General features: G+C 35.6%; 1 protein-coding gene across 1 annotated transcript in view; it reads right to left on the bottom strand.

The window, feature by feature from the left end:
• Positions 1–1,711: 1,711 nt before the first annotated feature.
• The window catches only part of Pabp2 (poly(A) binding protein nuclear 1), an 81,118-nt gene continuing 69,741 nt past the window's right edge, over positions 1,712–13,088 (bottom strand). The window contains exon 6 of the mRNA XM_068376629.1: positions 1,712–3,036. Coding sequence (XP_068232730.1) covers positions 3,006–3,036 — 31 coding nt within the window. The 3' untranslated portion in view covers positions 1,712–3,005. The remainder of the gene's footprint in view (positions 3,037–13,088) is intronic.

Here is a 13,088-nt window from a genome sequence, read left to right as displayed (position 1 = left end):
TTAGAGCTGATAGGAAAGTGATGTGGAATGTGACGAGGTTACATGGAATTGGTGGAAGTTGATTGCAGGCAGCGAAGTTTACACATGTATTAGGATAGGGAATTAATTGAGGTGGTGTTTCCACTGAGATTGGTGCCGAGACAGGTATGAGTGATGTTGCTATGGTTCAATTTGTTGTTGGAGCTGTAATAGAGGTGAATGCTCTAGTGCTGGATTAAGGTTTGAAACTGATAAATGAGAATTATTATGAATGGGAGGTGAATCAGTTGTTATTTGCAGATGATACTGTAATAGTTGCAGACTTGGAGAAGCTGTGTCGATTAGTAACAAGAGTTTGGAAGGGTGTGTGAGAGAAGGAAGCTGTGAGTTAATGTGGGTAAGAGTAATGTTCGAGATGCACAAGAAGGGAGGGTGGTGATAGATTGAATGTCATGTTCAATTGACAGTTACTTGACGAAGTAGATCAGTTTAAGTACTTGGGTTCTGTTGTTGCTGTAAATGGTGAGTGGAAACAGATGTACATCAGAAAGTGAATGAAGGACATAGTGTTGGGGACAGTGAAGGGAGTGGTACAGAATAGAGGGGTTAGGGATGAATGTAAAGAAAATTCTGTATGAGCGATGGTACCATCAGTGACGTATGAAATGAAGCTGTAGGGAATGAAATACATAGTGTGTCTGAGAGTATGGCTAGTGTGCCTCGATTGGTTAGGGTTAGGAACAAAGTAGTGAGAGTGAAAAAGGATGCGAGAAATGAATCAACAGCTAGAGTGGATATGAATGTGTTGAGGTGATTTGGCCATGTAGAGAGGAGGGAAAATGGTTGTCTGCTGAAGAAGGTAATGAATGCAAGAGTTGATGGGAGAAGTACAAGAGCAAGGCCAAGATTTGGGTGGATGTGTGGAATAAAGAAAGTCGTAAGTGACCGGAGGGCAGATGCGAGAGAGGCAAGAGCATGCTAGAAATGGGAATGAATGGGGAGAAATTGTGACGCAGTTGCCATACGTCTTGCTGCTACCTCATGTCAACTAAGTGACCACTGTGGTAGCACCAGTAGATAAGTCAGCCCATGAAGCTTCATTTGTGGTGAAATGGGGGAGGGTGAGCTATGGTATCCTAGCAATACCAACCAAACTCAGCCGAGTCCCTCGTCAGGCAAGGAGAAATGAGGGGAAAAAACATTCCCTTTTGGTTCTTTTTTTTCACGGATACCTCCCAAAATTAGAGGAAGGGCCATGGTAGATAGATAATAGTATAAATTTGATCTACATAGCTTAGTACTGAGGCAAGTAAGGCCATTCAACCCCCAAGTGCAACAAGGGATATGCCCTGCACTACTAGGTAGAAGATAGACAGCAAGATGGAGGAAAAGAAGAGAGCAGAGGTAAAGTAGAATACAAAGCAAGTACAGAGGTTAAAGGAACGCTGCAAAGACACTCAAGTAATGCCTACAATATAAAGTGTCAGGTACACTACTATCAATATCCTTCTTCCAAGATTTTTCCCTGCTTCTGTGCACTTTGTTTGTAGAAGTTGACAATCATTGTATTTGCCTGTTTTCCTTCTGCTTTACTCACCATCTGCCTTTAAAATTCTGTTATATACTTTTCTTTAATCGTTCACAGAGTACCTTTCATTACATTAGTAACCTCTTCATATTTACCATAGATATTACTTACATTAAACAAAGGACATACAAATAAAATGACTTTTAACAATCTTTTATTTCAATACAACCTTCCTCTTTTCTGATATTAACATTTTTTTAACTTTCAATTTCTTATTCTCCCTTTTTAATATTTCATATTTTTTAACATCAATATCTTTTTAATTTTTTTCTTTTCCTGAATGCTTTTAATTTTTTTAAGGGTCAAAATCCATAGAGGACAAGAGAACCACAAATCCTGTCTTATTTGAATCAGTTAATTCACGTCAAGAAATGTAAATGTATTACTAGAAAATCCTTGCAAACTTTTTTTCATTGTATATAGTGTATTAAAAAAATTAACAGAAAAAAAGCAAAAAAAAAAAAAGAAGATATCTATCAATGAAAAGCTTACATGACAATTTTTTTTTTTTTTTGAATCAATATGTTAGCTTAAAATTTGTGCAAACTTCTCGGATACCGAAATTCAAAGGATTTGTTAAATATGAATAAAAAATCTGAAAAATTAGAATAAATCTTTGGATTTCTAACACCATTCAAATAGGTGATCATGTATGAAAAGGCAAATAATATATAATTACAAAAATAACAAAAATATGCAACAGAAAATTAGTATTTTAGGGGAATGAATACTTTAGTAATATATTTATATGAGTATATCCTCAGTATAACAATTGACAAAATACCTGACTATCGCATAAAAAGACTGCAAGGATTTAGAATTTCATTGGTTAAATCAAGAAATGCCATGATTTGTGATTCCACATTGAAGATCTGAAAAGGAAGGGTTAGATGCGCTTACCACTAAATCTAAGCCCATTCCAAAGATGGGGACAAGATCAGCTTTGCCAATTAGATTAAAATTCTTAAAATTTACATTAATATTATCCACACCTCATAAACACAACAGAAAAAATATAAAGCAGTAATGAAAAGGACGGAAAATTACTCAAGAAAAAAACAAAAGCCAAAAAAAATATTACCTGATTTAAAGCTGATCCTGTCACACCCTGTCCGCTTCCCAGTCACACTCATTCACACAAGACTAAACATAAAATGAATAAACCAAGAGGATGGATGATGCACCTACTAAAGCAAGAGCTAATATACAAGTATAAATAAAAAGATAAGAAAAAAAGGTCCTAAGTAATAAAGATTTCAATATTAAAACAAATTCACTCACTCTTAGATTCATGGACCTAGTCTATACTACTATATCAGAAAAGAGTTATCCGAGTACTTAAAAATAATGATGCTAATACCATCATCAAAATTACAGATGTATCGATCAGAAACCACCTGAATTCGTTAATTCCTCCTCCTCCTCCTGAATCGTCCATCTAGTAGGGGGAATAGTAAAACCTCCGTCCTCTGAAACAGATAATCAATAATTGAAAAAAAAAAGCAAAACAAAATAAAAATGATACAGGGGGAAAGAAGGGGGGAAACAACCTCTGCACAAAATAAAAACATGTCTTGTCACACACAAGCCGTTCTGTAAGTCACGCAATCCTCTTATTTGAAATCTTAACCTTAGCAGTGTATGCACCAAAATGACCTACAAAGGAGAAATGGAAAACTAAGGGTGAAAACTCCCTATATCATGAGCCATTAAAGTGATCATTCACAACAATCAAAGAACTAGCAGTACATTTGTAATTTACTTGACCATGTGCTTAAACTTCTTTCATCAAATATGAAAAAAAAAAAATAAACTACACATACATTCTGAAAACTATTCATAAATAAAACATTGAAATACTGCTATTTCCAGGATACACAAAGTAGATCATAACATCACAAACAGTAAGTAAATCTCACAATACAGTATTACATAACATCATTTTCTCGGCACTAAAGGATTCAAGGCCTCTAGAGTTATATGTTAAAATCAAAAGAAAAAATAGATCTATAAGCTGAAATTAAAAGAAAAATTAAACAAAGATGCAATTAATTGGCCATTTCTACTTTTCAAATTGCAATTTTAAATCTTAAAATCAATATTCAAGAAGCATCATCAATGATATTTTTGGTATTGAAATTGATCCCAGACTGATAGATGCCATCTCCTATTCATTTGATCTTACTAAATTCTGACTGATGTTACAGGATACATGGTCTCCTTCAGAATAGAGTCATGGAAATACAAATTTCCGATGGAATTTTTTTTTAGCATGAAGTCTGGAGTTTGAACAGCGACGAAGTGTTCAGGGACCTATGGTTTTTCTTTTTACTTGCAAGCGTCATGATTGTCGGCCAAAAAAATAATAATGTACATTATGCACGTGATACTACTGCAGCAAACTTGCTCTCCTTTAATATTTTTGTTACATACATACATATACCAAGGCACCCGCCTCCAACCTTGGGGGGCAGCTGACATCAACAAATGAAACAAAACAAAAAGGGGACCTCTACTCTCTACATTCCTCCCAGCCTGACAATGGACTCAACCGAGTTCAGCTGGTACTGCTAGGGTGCCCCCGTTATCCACCACAGATGAAGCTTCATAATGCTGAATCCCCTACTGCTGCTACCTCCGCGGTCATCTAAGGCACCGAAGGAAGCAGCAGGGCCTACCGGAACTGCGTCACAATCGCTCGCCATTCATTCCTATTTCTAGCACGCTCTCTTGCCTCTCTCACATCTATCCTCCTATCACCCAGAGCTTTCTTCACTCCATCCATCCACCCAAACCTTGGCCTTCCTCTTGTACTTCTCCCATCAACTCTAGCATTCATCACCTTCTTTAGCAGACAGCCATTTTTTTGTTAACCAAGACATAATTAACTATCCCATCCCATAACATACTTCCACAAAATAATTTGTTAGTCTTGGTAAAAGAAGTTCAATTAGTTTGAGAATAATTAACCTGACATACAGTGCTTTATAAAGGTATCTACTAAGATGATGATAACACTATTTGCTTCAGATACGTACAATAAAATATTGTTCTATGAGATGCGACATACTAGGAACTTTATATACAAGGCAAATCTTCCCATAACAGTTTCTATTATGATAAGAAACCATCAATACATTTCCTACTATAGTCACCTTCCTAACTTCACTTTCATAAGGATATTTCCACCTGTTTTAAAGTATGTAACTCAATATAATCTAAGTTTTAACCCTGGATAGGTACGGTCCTCGGACACCCCTTTAAGGGTATACTCGGACGCGAACGACCCCGACGCCAAAAAAAATTCTTGAAAAATCAGTTTTTGCAGTAACCTCCTTTTTTCTTTTGCCAAAAAAAACTTCAATGAATGCTTAAAACAACTGTAAAGATAAATACTACTCATCTGCAGAAAAACTATTTATTATAAATATTTTAAAAAATTAAGTAGAAAAAAAAAGACCTGACATAAAAATTCATAAAAAAAAAGTTTATACATATATACACAAATCCTTTTAGGAATTGATTCTTGAATGTTTAGGACACATCTTGATGTATTTTGGATGAAGTCAGACCCATGGAGGTGAAGATCTGAAATGAGAAAAAAAGGGTAACTTTTTTTGGCCAAAAAAAATTGTCCAAATTTCATGAATTTTTTTGGGTACCCAAATGAAATAGGAAGTGGCTAATTTTTTTAGGGAATAAACATATGTTATCCTAAAATAGAAATATGTAAAAAAATCTTCATTATTTTGTAAATTACATTTATATCAGGGGCCATATCTAAAGGTAATTTTTTGAGTACTTGGAAATTTCGTAAAAAAATACATATATTTAATATATAATATGATATTTATGCAGGTAAAAATATACCAAAATATCACAAATTCTATAGGGAACAAGAATATATATAGATAGGGCAGCTTACGCTTCGGATATGTCCACAAAATGGCCGCCAACCACACTGACTCAGACTCCCTAATCTGCCACTTGAAATGTAGGAAGGGTATGTCAATTTCAAGGTGTTATTTACTAATCTAATTATTATTGGATATGCATAAAAATTGTATGGTGGGTTGCTGGATAATTGTCGATTATTTTACGACTATAAAATTAAAATTCTGACCCAAAAAATTTTTTTTGAAGGGAAATAAAATCGAAAAAAAAAATGTAAAACAATATTTTAGCTAAAAAAATTTGATGATATTCAATCAAAAAAAAAGTAAACAAAATTTTCCGACAAATAAACATCTAGAGGAATCATTACTCTGTGATAGTTCCTTAGTACGTAGTAATTTTGAAAGAATTGGGAAAAAACGAAAAAATGGCAATCACCGGAAAATCGAACACATACCTATATATACGCCATATCTGGCTAAAAAAAAGATAGGCATGGGTAGCCAGATCATCTAGAAACACTTTCCAACACTATAAAAATATAAGTTTTGCGACACTACTTGCCAATTCCTTACGGTAACATGACTAAGCAAAAAAATGCAAAACAAATAAAAAGGGGCACTCGTGGTAAAATGGCCATTCTAATATACGGCATTTCAGAAAAAAAAAAATTCAGCCACGTGCTAGGCAAACCATCAAGGCATATTTTCCGACAAATAAACATATAAATGAAATATTACTCTGTGATAGTTCCTTAGTACGTAGTAATTTTGAAAGAAATGGGAAAAAACGAAAAAATAACAATCACAGGAAAATCGAACACATACTTATATATACGCCATATCTGGCTAAAAAAAAAATAGGCATGGGTAGCCAGATCATCTAGAAACACTTTCCAACACTATAAAAATATAAGTTTTGCGACACTACTTGCCAATTCCTTACGGTAACATGACTAAGCAAAAAAATGCAAAACAAATAAAAAGGGGCACTCGCGGAAAAATGCCCAACATTCTAATATACGGCATCTCAGATAAAAAAAAAAAAGACATGCACGTGTTAGCCCAACCATCAAGGCACACTTTCTAACACATAAACATGAAAAAAAAATCAATAATATACGGCAATTCCTTACTACGTAGTAATTTTTACAAATATTGAAAAAAAAACAGAAATTGGCAACCGCAGTTAAATACCCAATATACCAATAACTACGTCGTATCTGACAAAAACAAAATCACGCATGGGTAGCCAGATCATCTAGACACACTTTCCAACATTAAAAAAGCAAAAGTTTTACGACACTATTTCGCAATATCTTACGGAAAAATGACTTGGCAAAAAAATTAAAAAAAATTAAAAAGGGACACTCGCGGTAAAATGCCCGACATTCTAATATACGACATCTCAGATAAAAAAAAAAGACATGCACGTGTTAGCCCAACCATCAAGGCACACTTTCTAACACATAAACATGAAAAAAAAATCAATAATATACGGCAATTCCTTACTACGTAGTAATTTTTACAAATATTGAAAAAAAAACAGAAATTGGTAACCGCAGTTAAATACCCAATATACCAATAACTACGTCGTATCTGACAAAAACAAAGTCATGCATGGGTAGCCAGATCATCTAGACACACTTTCCAACACTAAACGAGCAAAAGTTTTACGACACTATTTGGCAATATCTTACGGAAAAATGACTTGGCAAAAAAATGAAAAAAAATGAAAAAGGGGCACTCGCGGTAAAATGGTCCTCGTGGTGATGAACGACATTTTAACTAAAAAAAAAAACATGCACATGGTAGCCAAACAATCCACCAAGACTTTCCACAACTGATAACCTATACAAGTTGCACCATTCTACGACAATTTCATGATACGTAATAACTTTGATAATTATGCAAACTACCTCAGAAGGGTAAACTCGGACGCGAACGACCCCGACGCGTCTCAGAAATCGGGGAAGGAGTACAGCTACAGCAATGCACATCTGGACACTACTAGAGCGTGTAGGGGAGACACCTCCTGCAGGTCGATCACCCACAAATTCAGTCACAGGGGTGAGTCACGTGAGAAAAACCTGTTTTTTTTTTACGCTCGGGGTCGCAAACGACCCACCGTACCTATCCAGGGTTAATAAACTAAGAGGTTTCATCTTCCTGTACTAGATATTTTATCTATCTATATACACAAAAGGCTGTGGAATGGTCTGCCAGGCTGTGTTCAGTCCAAAGTATAAGAATAAACTATGCAAAGGATAACATACAGTACTATCAGCGCCAGGCTGAACTGGTGGCTAAGATTACTTGCTCTTTAATGAAACGTAATTGACTAGACAACTGATCACACTATATCAACTGAGCATGTGAATGTTCAACCGTGAATTGTATATCACTTGAAGGTCTTTCGTTACAGCTCTTTAACTTAAGCAGTCTCCTAAGTGCTACTGACCTAGTGGATCCTTAATCATTTTGTGATAATCAACTTCTTATCTGTAAACATCAGTACTGCATTAAAAAATATCTCATGTAATTTCTTTGTGATTAGTGTAAAATGTACACTGTTTTCAGTTTGAGATTTCAAGTTATTCCTGCACTAGATCCTTGTACTGTATTGCTTTCAACTATGATAAGTTTTAATTTTCTTTGGAAGTAGACCCTCTTTTTTTAAGCAAGTTTCATCGGAGATAATCCCTGCATAATTAGCATTAAATTTGTATTTAAGCTTTTCTATTACTCACATTTTCTTGACAAAGACAAAAAATAAAACTAATAGAAAAGCTCAACTGTAAAATTAACAATACGGAGGCAGCGATTATCTTCAATGAAAGTTTCAACATACCTATCATAAAGAAATCAACAACTTTTACATCAGATTTCTATCTGATCATATGCCACAACCTCTCCATCATAAGGTTATTTTACCCAACTTTCTTAAGAGTTAATATGATCCTTCCAATTTATTCCAACAGTAAAAGTTTAGGTCAGATCTCTTCTAAATTTCTTCCAATCCTTATCAAGAACTCATGCCTCAGCTGACAGATACAGCCCTTTCATATGTTATATTTTTGCTCAAATTACTAGTGGGATGTTCTAAGTCTGGACATTTCTTTCCAATTCAATGGGGCTGCTTTTAAGACCCCCTCTTTACCTTGATAATCTGGCAAGTAATTCATATTGTTCTTTACATTCTTCATACAAACATTTTTTGCTACATTTTTATTCCCCATTCCTGATGATCACCGACAACACCATCCTTCAAATTTAATTCATAGTCTTCCACTCCCTCCTACACCTCTCTCACAGCATCCATACAATCCCTAACCAACCAAACTTCATCCTTTCCTATCTATCCAGCTTCCCCAAAACCATCAGCATGGCCATCTCTAAAATGAACTACCTCACTTGCTCTCATTCTGTTAAGAATGCCTCACGTGACAAATTGGCAACTGTAATGCTTTGCGTAACTGCGCACTACATTTGAATGAATACAAGTTTAAATAGCAAAGAAATTTAAGCGGATGTACCTATGATGACACCACATTTTAAAATTAAATTGTAATAAATTTTACTTCTATACTCACCTGATGTTATTGCTTCTCTAAAAACAGTTTAAATGTAGATGTCGAGCCTAAAATAAAACTTTCCTGTTTTCTTTCCTTGTAAAATTCCTCCACCTCTAGTAAGTATCGAGTTAATCTGGAGGTTAATGGGAACTATCGAGACTTGAGTACATCACAGTTTGTCTTTCAGTCCCAAAGTCAAAACAAGATCACTAGCCACTTAATATCAAGCCAGTGGGGAAGAGGTGGGATATGTTATGAACATCAGATGAGTATAGAAATAATAAATTTTATCATTAAAATTCCATTCCCATTGCTACCTCACACTCTAATAAAGGTGGGTTCGTGAAGGATAGTTAAGTAACGACCTAGATTGATAAACTTGATCCATTACCCTAAACTCATCCAGTTCAACAATCACTAATCATAAAACAAAGTAAGCTCGCAACTACTAGAGTTTCCAGATTGGGTTCCAAAAATATTCCCAACATCAAACTTTTAAAACTATAAAAGATATATTCTCAACATAATTCCTTGAAATTTCTTATTGAAAAAATTAAAAGTATTGTAGTACTTAATAAAGCCTTGTGAAAAATGAATATGTAGTAAGTAGCCGAGCTGCTGCTAAGAAATTCAAGTTTTTTAACAGATATAAAGGAGTAGCTGCACTACCAACCTCATGTACTTCATCTTACTTGAATAAAAATCTGTGTAAGTGTGTCACTAAACTCTTAATCAGCACAGTACTTGGGAGAATGGCTGTCCTGAAATCTTAAGAGTCACAAATCAATAAGGAACTTTCCTCTACAATTTTAGTATTGTCTAAATAAAAACTCAAGGCAAGACAGCTCTCACAGGACTAATAAATCAGTCCTCTGACATTTAACTTACTTTCTTCTCCTAAAAAATGGAATGCAAGGAAATTGAAGCTAACATTTAGTTTAAAATATTAATCAGCTTTGAAAGTTGGGAAATAAATTACATTATTTTCCCATTTCCAACCGCTACATAAAGGAAAAAGCCTACTGTCCGTCAATAGGTTTAACTGATGTTAATGTTAAATAGCAAATTTGCTAACACCAAAATGGAAAATGTTTTTGTTATACATACATACATATACCAAGGCACTTCCCCCAATTTTGGGGGGTAGCCGACATCTCCAAATGAAACAAAAACAAAAAAGGGGACCTCTACTCTCTACGTTCCTCCCAGCCTAACAAGGGACTCAACCGAGTTCAGCTGGCACTGCTAGGGTGCCACAGCCCAGCAGTACCAGCTGAACTCAGTTGAGTCCTTTGTTAGGCTGGGAGGAACGTAGAGAGTAGAGGTCTCCTTTTTTGTATTTGTTTCATTTGGAGATGTCAGCAACCCCCCAAAATTGGGGGAAGTGCCTTGGTATATGTATGTATATATAACAAAAGCATTTACCATTTTGGTGTTAGCAAATTAGAGATAGTTAAAATAAAGATCTTTCAAAACAGTGAACCTTTTAAAATATAACATTGCACACTAGAGTTCAATAGACTATTTGCTCTAATAAAAGTAAATAAAAAATTCAACAAATTATCTAAACTAATTTTTATCACTGGAACATTCTTTATCAACACCTATCAACATAACCATTCGAAAGTCTTTTGATACAAATTGATGGACTACCTTTAGAGACCAAAGACAGACAATCTAGAGAACTTGGAAAGATAATGCTCTCTTAGAGTACAGTGGATGGAACTTTTGTTTCCTGAAAAGATTGAATTTGTAAGGGCATTTTCATGAACAATCCAACAATAGAGGCAACAGAAAAGTTAAATACCCTCTCCGTGGGCAAATAAGAGGCCACCAGTCATACTGCTGTTTGCAGAAACCATGATAAAGAAGGAAAAACGTACAGACAGACTCGACCAGTCTTGAAACAGGATCTCCTCCTACCAAATTAAGGGATCTGAAATTGACAAGTAAACCACCTATTTCTTGTTGAGCAAAGTCACGAACATCCAAGCCAACAGATTTCCTTTTCTAGAAATTATTTTTTCATAATGGAAACATCTTTTTTCTATTCCCGTAGTGACCAGGAATCCTCATCTCAGTAACCTGCACAACCACATTAGTTGATACAATACATTCTAAAAGCTGTTAAAAAATTAAGTCAGTCACCAAAAACATAAAAATACCTGAGCCAAGATATCAGATTTAATCGAGACAGGAGCAATCATCAGACAAGTCAGAAACCAGGTTTCTCACAATCCCGTAAAATAGAGGAATAAGTAAGCTCACATCAGTTCATACCATCAAAAAATCTTAACTCTTTGCTCACTGGCCCCTGGACTGAAAAAGGCATTTCCACAAAAACTTGTGAAAACTTTAAACCTGTTAAGAAACAAAGCATCTAGTCTAAAAGTATAAGACAAAAAAACCACAACCTCTATAATAACCTACTCTGGAGGTTTTCCATCTCTAATACAAAAAAAAAAAATCCCCTCACAGAATTGTTTAGAAAACTTGGAAAATTCTACGGTAGCTTTGATAAGGAAGGATCAAAACAAAAGAGGAATAAGATGACAGTCTCAGACCACAGCCAGGATCCAATATTCAAGCTGGTGGTTTTCCTAAAACCTGAATTGGGAGAAAGCTCATGATACTTGAATCTCTAGGAGAGAACCATCATAACGTCCTATAATACGATGAGTCCTATAGCCATCCTGAGAGGAACTCCTGTCAGAGGAAAGACAGTCACATCCTTATTCCGAAAGACTCCATTGAAGGTACTGAAGAAAAAATTTATGTAGTAGTTACAGAAAGGCAAGGAGAAAATGAGGATCCACAAGAATAGACTCCCCCGTGTCACTATTCTATGGGGCAACTGACTTAAAACTTACTAATAATTGACATAACATGGGCACCAATATACAGCATGGCGAGTAATCAAAGTGTACTTGTGCAATGGACTGTCTGAACAATAAAAGGAATACTTGTTTCCTACTTTTACCACAAAATTCCCAAAAGCTGCAGCCTTGAGATTCATAGAATATGTTTTGTCTAAATAATTTAGGAAAACTCTAATAAGAATAAGATCCTAGTGACCAGCTAAATGTTTCTTCTGTAAAGGTGGGTACACACACGCGAACCGAACCTTGTATGCGTAACTGTGTTACGCATATACGGTTACAAGGTGTCAAAATGTTGAGGACGAACCGTAACCGCGTTAAGCACGTAACTTCATTGAAATCCACTGCGATCATCAGTCTGTCCGGGTTGTTTACCGACGATGGCCACCATGCAAGTAGCAGCTGCCGCGTATATTTATATACATTATTTAACGGAAATGAAGCGAAATAAAAGAAGATGGTGGCAATATCTATCCATGCATCATTGCGACGTATTTTGTTAAAATGGTTCGGGTGTTTTGCATACCACAGTAAAGTCTTTTCTTCGTAATAACTAATAAACTGAAGGACCTCTTCCTCACTCCAATCAGCCATGGTACACATATACGTACTGACTGACCAAAACAAGGGACTCTTCTATGGACGGCCTTATTCATAGTCGGTGTCAAGTTCAGCCACCTCTGTTGATAAGCGTGCAATACAGGTCCCGTCCACATGTTGCGTAACATGCAAAGAGACCTCCCTTTGATTCGGGGCCCAAAAACCGACAATTGCCGGGACGGCGGGCGAACCGAGCCTCGAACCTCGCGGGTTCGAGGAACCGTCCACACTTGCGTTTTTGTTATAAGAATTGGTTACAATACAAGGTTCGGTTCGCATGTGTGTACCCGCCTTAAGAGTTGAAATAAACCCTACTATAGAATCTGCACAGAGGATATTTTCATTTACAATCACAACGTTATCAAATCATTCGTAATTCGACTATCTCAAAACACTTGTAATAAAAAAAACTCCCTTAGCATTAATAATGGGTTTAAGATTGATCTGAGCCATTATCAAGGTTAGACACTAGAATTGATCCAAAATAAAACAAATTACTTTTAGGGATTTTCCATCTTATTCAAGATAATTAATTCTCTCTCCCATGAAAAGTAAGTAGAACTAAGTATAAGTC

Source organism: Palaemon carinicauda, chromosome 7, assembly GCF_036898095.1.
Source record: "Palaemon carinicauda isolate YSFRI2023 chromosome 7, ASM3689809v2, whole genome shotgun sequence".
Lineage (NCBI taxonomy): Eukaryota > Metazoa > Arthropoda > Malacostraca > Decapoda > Palaemonidae > Palaemon > Palaemon carinicauda.
This window is presented reverse-complemented; position numbering and strand designations above follow the sequence as displayed.